The 18,762-nt window shown below is 41.8% G+C and overlaps 1 protein-coding gene across 4 annotated transcripts in view; it reads right to left on the bottom strand.

Moving 5' to 3' along the window:
- ATF7IP (activating transcription factor 7 interacting protein) overlaps nt 1-18,762 on the bottom strand; it is a 503,125-nt gene that overhangs the window by 380,028 nt on the left and 104,335 nt on the right. The window contains exons 1-2 of one of the 4 annotated variants that reach the window (XM_030207208.1): nt 7,503-7,514; nt 7,315-7,398 (exon numbers count right to left, since the gene is read on the bottom strand). The exons of 1 other annotated variant lie outside the window; for it this stretch is intronic. In XM_030207208.1, the coding sequence (XP_030063068.1) occupies nt 7,315-7,385 (71 nt within the window). In that variant the 5' untranslated portion in view covers nt 7,386-7,398; nt 7,503-7,514. Of the gene's footprint in view, nt 1-4,212; nt 4,267-7,314; nt 7,399-7,502; nt 7,546-18,762 lie in introns of those variants that run through there. 2 more of the 4 variants (XM_030207225.1, XM_030207232.1) reach the window with 2 other exon arrangements.

The raw sequence follows: 18,762 nt of genomic DNA, 5'->3' as shown, positions 1-18,762 counted from the left end.
GCCTGTTATGCATATCATCTTTGAGGCCCAAGGGTGGGAGCCATAAGAGTTTATTAGCTCAAACTGAAACTGAAGTGGCCAAAGCTCTCAATACTCCTCTAAAAGCTTCACTAAATGATCAAAGTCTTCCTTGTTCCCTGGAAAAAGTTCAACAAATTCCAATACCTTTTGCAGAATGGCATGCATATGGTCAAAGGGGGCAGAAAAGTAGAGAATGCAACACGAGCTTCACCAAAGGGAGTGTTCAACAAAAACTTCAACGCAGAAAGTGTTCAACAAAGCACCTTTCATTGCACCACACACAGACCAGACACAGGACTATGTTTTGGCGGAACAAACTGCCTGCCTCAGGGGTCTAAGGAAACACTGCTGGTGAGATAAGGATATGGTGCCTTTGGTAAAGTAGTCCTGGTTTGGTAGTGTGTAGTTGGATCACACAGATTCAAAAGACTATGCCCTGGTGCCAACAACACCACTGCTGCAATTTCAAAGAAAGTCAACCATGAAGACCTATTAGGATGCTATGCAGGAACTAAAAGCATTCTGCAAAAAATTTTTTACCTTATATCTCTAAGGCCCTTGCCTCACGTAACAGCACAAAAAAATGAGCCTTAATTTTGTTAGGTTTTTTTTTAGGCCTGATTCAACAACTATGGACTGGTGCAGTTACTGGACTTTGCTGAATCCAGGCACTGGATGAACAAGGTTCTTAAAGTCTGCATGTTTTCTTCCCCAACAGGAAGGACAGTGTGAAGTATTTCCTATATCTTTTTCCATACGTATCAACAAATATTGTGGATGGGCACTGCCATCAGCTCTTTAGGGCATCAAGGTATTTAAGGAAGCCAAAAACCAGGTGTTGCTTGGCTCACCTTCCACCTACAACACTGAAGAGAATGGACTCTGTTCTATGTCAAAAGGTGGAGAAGAACAGATCCTTGAGTGGAGGAATCTCATCCTACCTGTGAATGAAAAGAATCTGAAGAGAGTCTGATATGAGGATGCATCAGACTCAAACTCCAAAATTATTAAAGTTGCAGATATCTGAGGAGGCCTCAACCCTAAAGCCTTATCCTTAGGATGAGCACATCGGTAAATTATTTTGGCCTTAAAACTGATCAATGCAGAAGACCTAAACAGGCTTCCCTCTCAGGTGGTTAGCTATGACTCAAGAAGTAAGCTCCAAAGTTGAGTCATGGTATTAAGGCACTTATGTCTAACTATTTGGAGCTGTGGCAAGAGTTTCAAGGACTGTATCACCAACACCACACTTAATGTGCTTGAAGTCAACATATTCACTTAAGATGCAGAGAGAAAGCCTTAAAGACCTTCCCATCTAGGTCCTCAAAAGATGCTAGCACACAAGTTTGCACACATCCTATTTGCATAGTTTACTGCATCAGCACATACTATATTTGTGTTAGAAAGTTATGCATTAATCTTTCAGCACACAGCTCTCTATGCAAGCTTACTGCATCAACCCCTTAGTGAAAACGGCTTGATAGTCCCCATCTTCCTGCTGGGCTTCTGACTACGTTCTGTCATTGTTAGTTATCTAGCGCTGCTAACGTAGTAAGGGATGTTTACATTTTAAAGGCCTCCTTTTGTTTCTCTAGGGGTTAAGTGGGAATCAGAGTCCATGCCAGCGCACCTCTTGTTACAACACGCTGTGATACCAAACTGTCAATAGCTCAGCTACACTTACTACTTCCTCTTAAGGTGGAAGTACATTGGCTACGTATTGACATTCCTGACAGCTAGCACACCATAATATCTATGCTCTGCCCATTCATCAAAACTGTACAGTCTGTACACTAAACCTTCGACTCCCACTCAGATTCCTCTGTTTTCCCAACTCCTGTCGATATTAGGCTTTAAATTTTTTTGTTCTGGATCTAAAGTACTGGCAAACAAAGCTTTAAATCCAGGACAAAGCTATGTATATATAAGTATAAAATTACAAATTCACCATATATTATCATGCTTTTTTATTTTGAAACTGGAGTCTAATCAATACATTTTTACTAACTGACTCCATCCAAAATTGTTCCAACTCCATAGCCCTGCCACTCATGTCACGCCCAGATCTCACCCTCTCTCAGAATGTTACTGCAATGGCTGCCTTTTTAACAAAGGGAACAGTAGTGTGGGTCTGCACTACTGTCTACTGCCTTGTAAATTCCACATTAGCTGCTTAACACTGCTTAGTAAAAGTGCCCATAAGACTATTTGTCTTGAGGAATTTTAAACAAGTTTAAATTCTATGGGGTTTTTGTTGTTGTAATTTTAGAATTACCTAAATATTTTGTAACCTGCTTTGAACACTGGAAAGAGCAGCCTATATCATAATAATAATAATAAGCAAAACTGGAGAGAATCACACCTAAGCAAACATCCTGCTCAATAAGCAAGAGGGATGTACAAATGGTTGCTGTATGGAGCCCTACAGACCACTGAAGATGTGCCACCAAGAGATTACCTCTGGACGAAGCCACTTAAACAATATAATGTGTTTGCAAGACTGAAAAGGTCTTTACCTTAGCAGAAAATAAATAAATGGTCAGCCCGAGAATACCTAGCATCGAAAGCTATATAATCTTTTGTTAATAAAATAATTCTATACTGAGTTAGCATGACAAATCTATGTCCAAAACACATTCTTCAACTCCATTTTTATGTCATTAAAGTTACATTCTAGAAAAAAAAAATACTAATGTTCAACCCCATTACCCTCTACAAACTTAAAAGATATAAATATCCAAGTAGTATATATTTTTTACACTACAATTTTTTTTGACGTTTTTAAAATTCATTGTAAAATGGTGCAGTTAAAGAATAGTCAATTCCTCATCACAAACACAATGACAAGTGTGTCAACAAGAATGGTGGTATATTACTTCTCACTTGCTTATACTGGAGAACTACCTATCAGATCCACAAGGGTGCACAATGATTCCACCAATGAGATACTCTGCAGCGTGAGTGAGACAAGGAAATGGAACTCAAAAATAGTGTTGATATTCATATACATCTGACTTCTCTTTTGGATTAATCTGGTCATTATCTGTGCAAGCCAATCTGCAGCCTCCTCTCAGAAGTCTGCTCTGCTTCAGCAAAAACATGCATGAAGGCTAGAGTGCTGGAGACCAGAAAATCCGAGTAATACACTGAGTACTCACAAATATCTGGTATAATATTTTCCTCATTAATAACCTTGAAGTAGAATTACTTAATTTCTATTCAGTGAAAATTGTCAGATGTAGCAAAGTTCTTGAACTGTGATGAAACCCTAGTTGTCTTCATTACTCGTAATATAGTTCTAACCAAAGGACTTAATCCAGGTCAGATTTTACATTACACTTTGAATCTGCATGGATTTAGAAAGCAAGTTCAACATATTTACCATCACTTTTAAGGTCATTTGCTACCATGAAAAACAGTGGCTGACACAAAAGATTAAAAGAAATATGGTACAGTACAATATATCTGCCAACTTCAAAATTTAATTCCAGATGCCTGGGCTTGTGTCACATTTTTTTCAGAAAACATATGTAAGCTCTGAGGCTCCAAGTCTACAGGTCCAATAAAGGGGGGGGGGATGATATTTACACGTTAGATAATCTTGTTACCTTTCCAGTCCCCTACTATAAGTATAATTCAAAATGCCATCTTCCACCTGAAATATCACATATAAACCCATTATAAATCATCTGATTTAGAAATATGAATGACAGCGTTGGGCAGCCATGTGGCACAACCAAAAAATAGAATGGTAGTTACACGTCTCTTATCAATAACCAAAAGCCCCCTCACTTTATCCAATTAGAAAATTATTTCCCTGCTTTATTTGCAGAGATCATCAATGCCAAGCCACAAAGGAATATATTAGCATAACTGCCATGGATTGGCTCAGCACAATCTGCTCATAGTAACAGCTCAAAAACTGCTCATAAAGCTAGCCAATCAGCACTCAGTCAGCCAAATCCTGCCCAGCAACAGAAGGCAGACAAAGAACAGATTATGGAAAGGCAGTGAAAGAAAACCAGATCTACAACAATAGCCAGTGCTCTGAATCTTTGCATATGAACACTCTTGTTTACATTAAATCCTTTGAGAGTAAGCAGAGTCAACCAAAACCAGGATGAAAATATTTCACCAAAGAAACAGAAAAGGGAGAGGTGGTAAAGGAAGTAAATGTGTTGTAAAGGTCACCTTTTAGTATTTAGTAACGTATCAGTTCAACACACTGCAGACAGAGAAACCATATAGCACGGTGGCAAGGTTCTAGGTACGAAACTTTGTTCCTGCTTGCAAGGTGCATAGAGATAAGAGATTTGGAAATCTGAAAATGATTGTGCTTACTTCAGACATGCAAAATTCAATCTGTTCCACGAGGTTTTTCTAACTCAACATTACCAGTATTATCGCTAACTGGTTAAAATATGGCATATGCTTATATAAAAATCGGGTGTATTAATTTAGATATGCTTTAAAAAAATAAAAAATACAGAAAGTAGCAGTGACCAGAACTCCAAATCTCTATTTAACAATACTGTGAATGAGTAATTTATATTGTTCCTGTACGTGCCAAATGAGGCATTAAAGCATTCAAGTTGTGGCCGAGTCCAGTAAAAGAACAACTGTAGAGCTAGGGCAGGTCTCTTGGAGCTCTGAAATCTTAACAACGCCTCAGCTGCTGCTGAACTGCAGTGCAGATTAGAACATGGAATATATAAGGATTACAGAAAACCTAAATTCTAAATGCTATGAAATCATATTGAGGTAGAAAATATTTTAGGAAAAAAAAGTGCTTCAGATTAATGCTGTATGGCGCTCAAAGGCACAGAGTTCCGAACATGACCTACCTCAACTGTCCAAGAAGGCACTTATTTATATTGTCATGCACTGATTATGCACCTTAGGAGCAAATGTTTGATTTATTGATAGTAACACTGGCACATCAGTTTGCTATCCAGAAAGAGTTTCCAACTATTGGATCAATGCTCAGGCCACAGAGTGTACACCAAAGAGAAATATACAGTTTGTATTTAGATCCTTCAAGTCCTAGTTAGTTCTAAATTCAGTTACAAGCGTTCCGATACATGCTTTCAGTATAAATATAGTAACATGAAGTGAAAGGGCTAGCTCCTGGTTCATTTTACTTCAAACTAAAGCCTTATTCTCACTATGTGGAGAAGTGTCAAATATGTCCTCTCATTTAACATTAAAATATGTCCTCTCATTTAACATTAGGGTTGTTTTTCATTTTCTTTGTTCCACTGTACTTCAAGGTTAATTATTTATTTACAAAGCAACAAAGAAGATTTATCCGCAAATGATTTTAAACTAAGAAAAATGTAGTTGTTTACAGTTTAATTCAGTATTTAATCTTCAAAGTAATAAGAAAAAAAGCATTTTCTCTTCAAAAGTCTAGACAAATCTTGTAATTTTTCTAACATACCCAAGAGGGAGCCCAATGCAGTCTCGCTGTTAGTTTCATAACCTCCCCCTCAGAAACATAAATCAGCCACACACTTCAGTTATTGCATCAGCCAAAAAAAAAAAAAGCCACCACCGTATCTGATTGGCCCCATCAAGCAGCTGCCTTGCAACCAATCACATGTCGGTTTCTCAAAGCTTGCCCAGCAACAAGAAAGGCATAAAAAGGGTAATATCAAGACTTCAAGAGAATTGAGAAAACCAGAGTGAGACTCAAATGAAATCTTTTCCTTTTTTCATACAGATTCTTTAGTTGTTAAAATGTTTTAGTGTTTTTCATTCTGGAATCTCTGAGGAACTGAAGGTTTACTCGGACTTATGATTGCTAGATCTATTTAACAGGCAGGAAATCGCAGATGTCAATTCAGTAGCTGTTTTTAACACCTACTGTTCTAAAAGGGTGTGAGCAGAGTCAGAGCCCACACTACAACGGAACTAAAAAAAGAGATGAGTGATGGGAAGAATATGAACAATACCATACTAACATTTTCATTAACCCTTTTGTTTACAACACTGCACAGTTTGTGCACATTTCACTATTCCGAAAGCAGTATGACTGCTCACTAAGTGAAGAAAAAAAATCACCACCATAAAATGTTTTCGGACACAGAATGGGAAAAAAAACCTACTGTATATCAGGCCCATAGTTACAACTCAAACTGTTATCATTCATCTGTTTCACTTAACCCATACATTCCAGGTTTCTAGTAACTTCTTTACATTTCTGTTATTGCGTACAATTTGTCATGAATTTTGCTTACATCACTTGAGTGTTCACATGCGGTACCCCTGCATCTCTAAAATTAGATAATTTAAATCTCCAGAGCTGCCAAAGCCTTTAAGAGGGTAGGTTATACTTTCTCATTCATCGCTCCTCCCACAGCCATAATTCAGAAGGCACCATTACCTCTTATTCCTCTTCTGACATCTTCTATGCCATGTTACCTTCAAAGCTGTTCAGTTTCAGCATTCTTTTTGACACAAATTTAAGGCCATTTTGTACTCCCACTAAACCCAAGCAGCTCAAAAAGGACAATGTCCATTCCAGCCCACATGGTTTACAGAACACTAACACATAAAAACACAAGTTTAGAGATTTAGCTAGTAAGGTAATAGTACATAATATATTCAGTTTTTAAAACTGTCTAATCTTAAGAATGCAATGCTTATTTAAAATAAAAAAAGAAACTTCTGTGTCTGGCTAATGAAATGGTTAATGACCATTTTTATTCAGGATACATTTTAGACTTTATTGGCAAATTTTTCATCTTTGTATATAATTTCTTCTTGAATCCAATTGTATATTTGCCCTCAATGTCTCTCAAAATCAGTATGAAATTAACATCTAAAGAAGTTATGCATTAATATTTTGCCTACATGTGAAACTGATGGCCTTTTTTTAAAAACTCAACTTCTATATAAACAAGGCCTGCATGTTGTAACTAGCTGTACAGACACAGTTGAACTGTAGGCCCATGTGATTGGAGATCTCCTATCTAAAGCCTGTGATGTCATTAACAGTGACATTCTGAGGTCACCTGAAAAACATAAGAACAGGAAGTGGATAGAAAATGACACAGGAGAATGAAAAGGGAAAACAAACATAAGTTTAAATTTAAAAATAGCTGTTAATGACATTTTAGAAAAACATTTAAATATTCTGAGAGCTATAATGCTGATTTCATAGAAAAGTAACATACTGTTACACCCACACTTTGTGTAAATATCTCAAACACACAATTTTTATGAAAGGGAAGCACTATTTATCCTTTCAAATTCCACCTGCCAAACAATGCACTGTCACAGGTATCTCACCCAATATTCATCAAATCTGGGATTAGGAGGCAAGATCCTTTTCCCTCCTTCCCAGTTTCGAGGCACAACATGTTCTTTTATCTCCTGTAATTAAAAATCAGTTAGATGATTGACTATATGTTTATAAAGAACATATTTCTGTTTACTTTTATACAAATAATGATGCATGGTAAATATAGAAAACATACCCAATAGGAAGCCCCCTGCAGCCATGTTGCCATCTTATCAGCTCTCTCAGCAACAGAAACTACACTTGACTGGTCTGATGTCAAAGGACTGAGGGAGAGATTTGCATATACACTCCAATTGGCTGAGGCAGATCTGCCTATGCAAGCCAATGGAAGGTTGAAGGCAGAACAGCCAAAAGAAACATGTAACAGTCTGCCTGGCAACAGACAGAAAACCAGAAGGCATGCAACTCTTTGAAACCTGGATAGGGGTGTGAAAAAGAGCAGGCTGCATGCAGAGGCATGAAGCCTGCGACATTTTCCACCCTTTTCTAATATTGTATATGCGCATGAACAAAATTACATTCTCTAAATATATGTATGTCCTTACTATAGCATCTATATGTAGCAGGCAAATAACTTTCCTACAAACATAATGTTTATGTATACACAGTCTTCAAATTAAAAAGCAAAGATGTTTAAAAAAAACTGTATGACAATGAGATGTCTCTTACTCCACCAGTTACAACGGCTTGTCTATTTTACATTACTATACAACTTTTATTTTTTAAATCAGGAGCTGTTAAAAACTGTATTTAAGAAAACCACTAATTACTGAATACCATCATGATGCTCATAATCATTCTATATAATTTCATATTTTTTCTATACTAAAAAAAAATCACTGGACTGTAAAGCTACTATAAAAAAAAAAAAAAAAAAGCAGAGCACAATACTAAAAAGGAGTACTTTATCAATATTTGAAAGCTAAATACAGGTACAACATTTGAAAGCTAAATTCAGGTACAAAATAAGTACCTGAATATTTGTAAACCGCTTTGAATGTAGTTGCAAAAACCTCAGAAAGGTGGTATATCAAGTTCCATTTCCCTAAACAGATTTGGAAGATAAAATGCTCTTCTCATCTGCAAGTCTCTGCTTTAGTAGAAATGGCAAATGGAAAGTCACATAGGGACCTTATACTAAAACTTACGTGCACACACTAACAGAATTAGCACATATTAAATGCTAAGAAGCTCACAGGTATAAAATGGGCTTCTTAGCGTTTAGCATGTACTAGCTGTAATTTCGTTAGCACGTGCTAAACTTTAGTAAAAGGGCCCCATAGTAATCAGACTGTCCTCTTCTCAGTCCAGCCTTTTAAGTACATAAGCATTGCCATGCTGGGACAGACCAAGTGTCCATCGAGCCCAGCACCCTGTCTCCGACAACAAACAATTTGTCCCACCCATCCCAGAAATAGTGGATTATTCCCACATTCTATGGTATTTTCCTACAGGAAGCCGTCCAAACCTTTTTTAAAGTCTAAGTCAACTGCCTTAATCACTTTTTCCAGCAACAAATTCCAGAGTCTAACTACGCGTTGAGTGAAGAAAAATTTCCTCCGATTCATTTTAAATTACTACACTGCAGCTTCATCGCATGCCCCTTTATCCTAGTATTTTTGGAAAGCGTAAACAGACGCTCCACATCAACCCATTCCCATTCCACTCATTATCTTATAGACCTCTACCATATCTCCCCTCAGCCGCCTTTTCTCCAAGCTGAAGAGCCCCAGCCTCTTCAGACTTTCCTCACAGGGAAGTCGTCCCATCCCCTGTATCATCTTTGTCGCCCTTCTCTGCACCTTTTCTAATTCCACTATATGTTTTTTCAGGTGCGGTCACACCATGGAGCAATCCAACAGCAGAATATCCTCATTATTGTTTTCCATCCCTTTCCTAATAATACCCAACATTCTATTTGCTTTCCTAGCCGCAGCAGCACATTGAGCAGAAGGTTTCAACGTATCATCAACGATGACACCTAGATCCCTTTCTTGGACCTTGACTCCTAACGCTGAACCCTGCATGACATAGTTAAAGTTTGGGTTCCTCTTTCCCACAGGCATCACTTTGCACTTGTTCACATTAAACGTCATCTGCCATTTAGACGCCCAGTCTCCCAGTCTCGTAAGGTCCTCTTGTAATTTTTCACAATCTTCCCGCGATTTGACGACTTTTAATAACTTTGTGTCATCAGCAAATTTGATTACCTCACTAGTTACTCCCATCTCTAGGTCATTTATGAATATATTAAAAAGCACAGATCCCTGAGGGACCCCACTAACTACCCTTCTCTATTGTGAATATTGACCTTTTAATCCAACTGTTTCCTATCTTTCAACCAGTTTTTAATCCACAGTAAGACACTACCTCCGATCCCATGTCCCTCTAATTTCCTCTGTAGTCTTTCATGAGGGTCCTATCAAACGCCTTCTGAAAATCTAGATACACAATATCAACCGGCTCATCTTTGTCCACATGTTTGTTTACTCCTTCAAAGAAATGCAGCAGATTGGTAAGGCAAGACCTCCCTTCACTAAATCCATGTTGACTTTGTCCCATTAGTCCATGCTTTTGAATGTGCTCTGTAATTTTGTTCTTGATAATGGTCTCTACCATTTTGCCCGGCACCAACGTCAGACTCACCGGTCTATAATTTCCCGATCTCCTCTGGAACCTTTTTTAAATATCGGCATTACATTTGCCACCCTCCAATCTTTCGGTACCACGCTCGATCTTAAGGATAAATTACAAATCACTAACAGTAGCTCTGACAGCTCATTTTTTAGTTCTATCAGTACCCTGGGATGAATACCATCTGGTCCTGGAGATTTGCTACTCTTCAGTTTGCAGAACTGCTCCATTACGTCTTCCAGATTCTGAGGTCTTTTTTTTCTCCATTTTTTTTTCATGCGTGCGTCTATCATCATCTTTCACCACTCTATACAACTGTAGAATATTTTGGAAAATTGATGTGATTAGATTCTACATATTCCATAAACCTGTGGTAATTAAAATCACCTATTATTATTGCGTTGCCTACTTTATTAGCGTCACTAATTTCCTTTAACATGACTGCATCCGTCTGCTCATCCTGGTCGGGCAGACAGTAGTACACCCCTATCACTGTCCTTTTCCCCTTAACACTTAGAACTTCGATCCACAATGATTCCAAGGGGTCTTTTGTTTACTGCAGAATTTTCAATCTATTTGATTCAAGGCTCTCGTTAATATACAGTGCTACTCCTCCCCCAATCCGGTCCTTATCACTATGATATAATTTGTACCCCGGTATGACAGCGTCCCACTGGTTATCCTCCTTCCACCAGGTCTCAGAAATGCCTATTATGTCCAATTCTTCTTTCAGCGCAATATATTCCAATTCTCCCATCTTTTGTCTTAGGCTCCTAGTATTTGCATATAGACACTTCAAGCTAGGCTTGTTATTCCTTATTACAGCATGTTGATTACTTGACAGTACTAATTTGCTATCTTTTGTCCGTTTTTTGTTTTTTATTTATGGACATTAAATCCACTACAGTCTCTTTTTCATACTCACTACCAATAAACCCTGTCTTCTCAGTTTGGACGATATCTTTGCAAGATACCTTATTCCGAACCATACGCTTTTGTGTGACTGTCGGCCTCCCTCCCCCCCCCCCCCCCCCCCCCGTTCCTAGTTTAACATACCTGAAACTCCAGGTCTCCTACTACTCCTTGCAAACTGTTTATAAAGCTGAGTGGGAAGGGGCACAGGAAGCAGAGGTAGCACTACATCTTTGTGAACTAACTTCCCCCATAATACTACAATGCCATCTCTGCTGGCTTATAATCAATTAGCAGGAAATAAGTAGAAATTAATATACAAACATCTGAGCAATATGTTAATGGAGGCAATTTTATAAAGCATTTTCTTCTATCTAGCAGGACAGATAAACCTATTTAAGATGATATGCTTCCCAGGTGTTAAAACTTATCCCCATAAGACTATTAAAAATTTGAGAGCGCTTTCTAGGTTTCTCTGGGGTAGGAATAAGGAAAAATTACCTTTGGAATGTCTCTGACTCTAGGAGTAGGTTGGGAGTAACAGATGTGAGAAAATACAAGAGAAATTGGACGGTAAGTAGGCAGAACTATACCCCTATACACTACCAGGGTGCCTTTATCTCATCATAGAATTTCTTACATTTTTGCATGCTCCACTGATTAAAGCTCAGAGAATGGTGACTTCAGATAGATATGGAGAGGTAAAGGCGAAGACAGTGAGGGAATTACATATAGGGGCATTTTTGAAAGAAACGTCCAAGTTGCAATTTGGATGTCTTTGCAAAACGTCCAAATCCAGGGGCGGGGAAAACTGTATTTTCGAAAAAAGATGGACGTCCCATCTTTCGTTTCGAAAATACCATCAGAGACGTCCCTAGACATGGACGTCTGACTTTTGGCAATTTTCGAAACCAAAGACGTCCATGTCAAAAACATCCTAATGCAAGCCATTTGGACATGGGAGGAGCCAGCAATTGTAGTGCACTGGTCCCCCTGACATGCTAGGACACCAACCGGGCACCCTAGGGGACCCTGCAGTGGACTTCATAAATGCTCCCAGGAACATAGCTCCCTTACCTTGTGTGCAGAGCCCCCCAAAACCCACAACTGTACACCACTACCAAAGCCCTTACGGGTGAAGGGGGGGCACCTATATATGGGTACAGTAGGTTTTGTGGTGGGTTTTAGAGAGCTCGCTGTTTCCTCCACAGATGTAACAGGTAAGAGGGTATGGGCCTGGGTCCGCCTGTCTGAAGTGCACTGCAGTACCCACTAAAACTGCTCCTGGGACCTTCATGCGCTGTCATGGACCTGAGTATGACACCTGAGGCTGGCACAACATATTTTTAAAGACATTTTTTGAGGGTGGAAGGGGGTTAGTGACCACTGGGGAAGTAACAGGAGGTCATCCCCGATTCTCTCCGGTGGCCATCTGGTCACCTTTTTGTGCCTTATTCATAATAAAAGCACATCCGGGTGAAAACGTCCAAGTGTTCGTCAGGCACGTCCTTGCTTTTTTCGATTATGGGTCAAAGACGTCCAAGTGTTAGGCACACCCAAATTCCGCCTTCGCTACGCCTCCGGCATGCCCCTTGAAATTTGGATGTCCTTGCAACAAGACTGCAGTTGGAGACGTCCAAAATCAGGTTTTGATTATACCGATTTGGACGTCTCTGGGAGGAGGACGCCCATCTTCCGATTTATGTCAAAAGATGGACGTCCTTCTCTTTCGAAAATGAGCCCAAAAGTAACATAGTGACGGCAGATAAAAACCTGAATGGTCCATCCACTCTGCCCAACAGTAACGTTCATTATCAATTCAAGATTTAAATCAACAATGAACATGATATTATATACTTGTTCACGGTCTTTTACTGCCTTTGTTTCTGAATTGTTTGAGGAGTTACCATTGTTTTCTGTATTATCCAACATTTAATTTATCCGATAACAGGTTGGTCCCGTTTAGGTCAGATAATCAAGACTTTACATTACTGAGGAGCACTAATTCGCTTTTAGAGCACTCTTGTGGGATGAGCTAATTGGATCCAAGGGGAATGCTGCTTGATCAGGTACATGTTTTGGGAGTATGAGGAAAAGCAGTTGGGCTGTTGAAGAAAGCTTGCTTAATCGAGAAAAAAATGCATCATGAGACATTGGGTGTAGAATGACGCTCCCTCAATTAGGATATGAAGGAACACTGTACTATGAGAACTATGATATGGGAACGGGAAGGTGCAAAAGTGGCTCTTGAGCAGAAAAAGCTACTCTTTCTGATATGGGGACCTTATGTACATATGCTCCCTCCAAGGGCTCAGAGCCTAATTCTGAATAGTTCTGAGGTGTGACAAGTTTTATTAGTAGGGCAAATGACATTGGTACGAGTGCTTTGGAGGTACTTGTTGACAGAGGTGGAGGAATTGAAGAGGGGAGGAGGAATAGAACCTGGGGTTTATAAGGGAACACACGCACTCCTAGTCTGCATAGCGACGCTGCAACTACTGCCAGGCATTTTGTAAAGACCCTGGGCGCAGACGCCAGACGAAAGGGCAGCACACAATACTGGAAATGCTGCGCACCCAGACGGAATCGAAGATACTTCCTGTGAGCTGGAAGTATCGGAATGTGAGTGTAAGCATCCTTTAAGTCCAGAGAGCATAGCCAATCGTTTTCCTGAATCATGGGAAGAAGGGTGCCCAGGGAAACCATCCTGAACTTTTCTTGGACAAGGAATTTCTTCAGGGCCCTTAGGTCTAGGATGGGACGCATCCCCCCGTTTTCTTTTGTACAAGGAAGTACCTGCAATAGAATCCCAGCCCTTCTTGCCCTGGTGGAATGGGCTCGACCGCATTGGCGCTAAGAAGGGCGGAGAGTTCCTCTGCAAGTACCTGCCTGTGCTGGAAGCTGAAGGACTGAGCTCCCGGTGGGCAATTTGGAGGTCTGGAGACCAAATTGAGGGAGTATCCTAACCAGACTATTTGAAGAACCCACCGATCGGAGGTTATGAGAGGCCACCTTTGGTGAAAAAATTTTAAACCTCCCCCCGACCGGCAACTCGTCCAGCACGGACACCTTTACAGCGGCTATGCTCAACTGGAGCTAGTCAAAAGCCCATCCCCTTGCTTTTGCTGGGGAGCCACAGGGGCCTGCCTTGGCGCACGCTGTTGACGAGAACGAGTTTGATGCGGTTGAGCCTGAGAAGGCTGTCGAGAAGGAGGATTGTACCTATGTTTGTTATAAGCATAGGGAGCATTCTTCCTTCCCCGGAAAAAACGTCTACCTGATGAGGTAGTAGCAGAAGGCACCTGGCGGGAGAGATTGTCCATAGCGGTTTCCCGCTGCATGATCTGATCAACCACTTGCTCGACTTTCTCACCAAAAAATATTATCCCCCCCCCAGCAAGGAACATCCGCAATCCGCTGCTGGACTCTGTTGTCCAGGTCAGAGACAAGCAGCCATGAGAGTGTGCGCATCACTATACCTTGGGCAGCGGTTCTGGATGCAACATCAAAAGAATCGTAAGCATCACTGGACAGGAATTTACGACACGCCTTCTGCTGCCTGATCATATCCTGAAAAGGCTTGGCTTGCTCCGGAGGGAGCTTATCAACCAAGTCCACCAATTGCTTCACCGTGTTCAAGTGAATGCTCGTGTAGAGCTGGTAGGACTGAATTTTGGCCACGCATATAGAGGACTGATAGGCCTTTCTCCCAAAAGAGTCCAGGGTTCTAGATTCTCGTCTCGGGGGCGCCGAGACAAAATCTCTAGAACTCCTGGCTCTCTTGAGAGCGGAATCCACAACCATAGAGTCGTGAGATAACTGCGACTTCATCATCTCAGGTTCTCCATGAATCTGATGTTGGGACTCAACTTTCTTGGGAATGGTGGGATTACTTAGCGGTTTCATCCAGTTCCGCATAAGTGCCTCCTTGAGCACATTATGCAAAGGAACAGTGGATGACTCCTTAGGTGGCGAAGGATAGTCAAGGACCTCGAGCATCTCAGTCCTGGGCTCATCCTCAAGATACCACAGGGAAGGGAATAGCCACAGACATTTCCTGGACAAATGAAGAGAAAGAAAGACTCTCCGGGGGAGAAAGCTTTCTTTCCAGCGAAGGAGTAGGATCAGAGGGAAGACCACAAGACTCCTCAGAAGAGAAATGCCTGGGATCTTCCGCTTCATCCCACGAGGCATCCTCATTGGTATTGGACAAGAGTTCTTTAACTGTGAAACCAGGCCCGTCTCGACGCCAAGGAACAATGTCCTCCTTGGCAATGCCGAGAAGTCGACTCCCATGCCGGAGGCGATGAAGCTCCCTCCAGCGATGTCGATGGGGAGTCGACCTGGGTGGCAGCCAACACCGATGCTGCAGGCGGTACCGGCGTCAAGGACCTCACCACAGGCATAAAGCCAGCTGCCGCTTCCATCGACGGTACCGAGGGCGCAAGCACCCCAGGCACTGGAGCAGACTGACGCAACCCCTCCAGAAGACCTGGAAGAATGGCTCGGATGCGCTTGTCTTGGGCAGACTTCATCATGTGACACAGAAGCATCCGCCCGCACAAGTGTTGCCACTACAAAATTCTTTTGCTCCACTACAGCACTCTGATATTCCTGAAAATAAAACTGAAGCAGAAAAAGAAGAAAAAGCAAGAAAGGGGGAACAAAAATATGAGAAGGTACCCAAAGAAAAAACACCCTCACAAATCACTAAAACCAAAACACATACTAGGAAATGTACATGGAAAGCGATGACCACAAATGCTCGCAGTCTAAGCAATAAAATTCCTAACCTTCAAGCCCTGATTTTGGAGTCTGACTTGGACATAGTTGCAGTCACAGAGACATGGCTCAATGGTTCCCATGAATGGGATGTAAACATACCAGGCTATAATCTTTTTAGGAAGGATAGAGAGGGACGTACAGGTGGAGGAGTAGCTCTGTATGTGAGAAATGATATCCCAGCGACTGAAATGACAGGGAACTGGGGAAAGGAAGAAGCGATATGGATCACCTTAAAAAGAGAGGATAGAACCTTGGTCCACGTGGGTGTTGTCTATAGACCCCCAACACAATTGGAAGAACTAGATAAAGATCTGATCGTTGATATTCAAAAGTTGGGGAAGAAAAGAGAGGTACTGTTGTTGGGAGATTTTAATCTGCCGGATGTAGATTGGAGGGTTCCGTCTGCAAAATCGGAAAGAAGTAGAGAGATTGTGGATGCTTTCCAAAGTGCTCTGCTCAGACAAATGGTGAACGAACCCACGAGGGAGGCAGCCACGTTGGATCTGGTGCTCACGAATGGGGATAGTGTGTCAAATGTCCGAGTAGCTGCGCACCTTGGAAACAGTGACCATCAAACGGTTTGTTTTGATGTAACGGCTCATGTGGATGGCGGCCACTCTAAACTCAAAGTCCTCGATTTCAAGCGAGCTGACTTTAACAAAATGGGAGAATACCTGAGGAAGGAGCTGATGGGCTGGGAGGACATACAAGAAGTGGAAGGACAGTGGTCCAGGCTAAAAGAAGTAATAAACAGGGCCACAGACCTTTATGTAAGGAAAGTAAATAAAAGCAGGAGAAAAAGGAAACCGATATGGTTCTCAAAGCAAGTGGCTGAGAAAATAAAGATTAAAGAGTTAGCGTTCCAGAAATATAGAAAATCTCAAGAGGAGGAACACGGGGAGGAATACCGGATGAAACTGAAAGAAGCCAAGAGAGAGGTACGTCTGTCGAAGGCGCAAGCGGAAGAACAAATGACTAGAAATGTAAGGAGGGGAGACAAAAACTTCTTCAGGTATATTAGTGAAAGGAGAAAGACTATAAAGGGAATTGTGAGACTAAAAGATACAACAAAACGCTATGTAGAAAATTTGCTAAATAGATACTTTTGTTCTGTTTTCACTGAAGAAAACCCTGGGGAAGGACCGAGAGAGACTGGCAAAAGTACACCTGAAAATGAGGTGGATAGAGCGCCGTTCACAGAAGAGAGTGTGTATCAACAACTTGGAAAGCTAAAGGTGGACAAAGCCATGGGGCCGGACAGGATCCACCCCAGAATACTGAGGGAGCTCAGAGAGGTTCTGGTGGGTCCTCTTAAAGACTTGTTTAATAAATCCTTGGAGACGGGAGAGGTTCCGAGGGATTGGAGAACGGCGGAGGTGGTCCCTCTTCACAAAAGTGGGGATAGGGAAGAAGCTGGAAACTACAGGCAGGTAAGCCTCACTTCGGCTATTGGAAAAGTAATGGAAGCCATGCTGAAGGAAAGGATAGTGAATTTCCTGGAAGCCAATAAGTTGCAAGATCCGAGACAACATGGTTTCACCAAAGGGAAATCGTGCCAAACGAATCTCATTGAATTCTTTGACTGGGTGACGGAAGAATTAAATCAAGGACATGCTATGGACGTCATCTACTTAGATTTCAGCAAGGCTTTCGACACGGTTCCCCACAGGAGGCTCTTAAATAAACTAGACGGCCTGAAAATAGGACCCGAAGTGGTGAACTGGATTAGGAACTGGTTGACGGACAGACGCCAGAGGGTGGTGGTGAATGGAGTTCACTCGGAGGAGGGAAAGGTGAGTAGTGGAGTGCCTCAGGGATCGGTGCTGGGGCCGATTCTGTTCAATATATTTGTGAGTGACATTGCCGAAGGGTTACAAGGTAAAGTTTGCCTTTTTGTGGATGACACCAAGATTTCCAACAGAGTGGACACCCCGGAGGGTGTGGAAAACATGAAAAAAGATCTGAAGAAGCTAGAAGAATGGTCTAACGTTTGGCAATTAAAATTCAATGTGAAGAAATGCAAAGTAATGCACTTAGGGAGTAGAAATCCAAGGGAGACGTACGTGTTAGGCGGGGAGAGTCTGATAGGCACGGACGGGGAGAGGAATCTTGGGGTGATAGTATCTGAGGACCTGAAGGCGACGAAACAGTGCGACAAGGCGGTGGCAGTAGCTAGAAGATTGCTAGGCTGTATAGAGAGAGGAGTGACCAGCAGAAGAAAGGAGGTTTTAATGCCCCTGTATAAGACGTTGGTGAGGCCCCACCTGGAGTATTGTGTTCAGTTTTGGAGGCCGTATCCTGCGAAGGATGTTAAAAAAATGGAAGCGGTGCAAAGAAAAGCTACGAGGATGGTATGGGATTTACGTTCCAAGACGTATGAAGAGAGGCTTGCTGACCTGAACATGTACACCCTGGAGGAAAGGAGGAACAGGGGTGATATGATACAGACGTTCAAATATTTGAAAGGTATTAATCCGCAAACGAATCTTTTCCGGAGATGGGAAGGCGTTAGAACGGGAGGACATGAAATGAGATTGAAGGGGGGCAGACTCAGGAAAGATGTCAGGAAGTATTTTTTCACGGAGAGGGTGGTGGACGCTTGGAATGCCCTCCCCCGGGAGGTGGTGGAGATGAAAACGGTAACGGAGTTCAAACATGCGTGGGATATGCATAGAGGAATCCTGTGCAAAAGGAATGGATCCTCAGAAGCTTAGCTGAAATTGGGTGGCGGAGCAGTTGGGGGGAAGAGGGGGTGGTGGTTGGGAGGCGAGGATAGGGGAGGGCGGACTTATACGGTCTGTAACAGAGCCGGTGATGGGAGGCGGGACTGGTGGTTGGGAGGCGGGAAATACTGCTGGGCAGACTTATATGGTCTGTGCCCTGAAAAGGACAGGTACAAATTCAAGGTAAGGTATACACATATGAGTTTGTCATGGGCAGACTGGATGGACCATGCAGGTCTTTTTCTGCCATCATCTACTATGTTACTATGTTACTATCTAGCAGGTCGGTGGTCATAACTGTGCAGCTCTGGATGAATCTGGCTCCTAGTGCTCTTTTGGGTCTAGTTGAGCTTGGACTGGGGTTGAGGCCTCTGTTAGGCA

The sequence above is a fragment of the Microcaecilia unicolor genome, chromosome 1 (genome assembly GCF_901765095.1).
Source record: "Microcaecilia unicolor chromosome 1, aMicUni1.1, whole genome shotgun sequence".
Lineage (NCBI taxonomy): Eukaryota > Metazoa > Chordata > Amphibia > Gymnophiona > Siphonopidae > Microcaecilia > Microcaecilia unicolor.
Note: the sequence above shows the minus strand (reverse complement) of the source record. Positions and strands in the feature narration are given on the sequence as shown.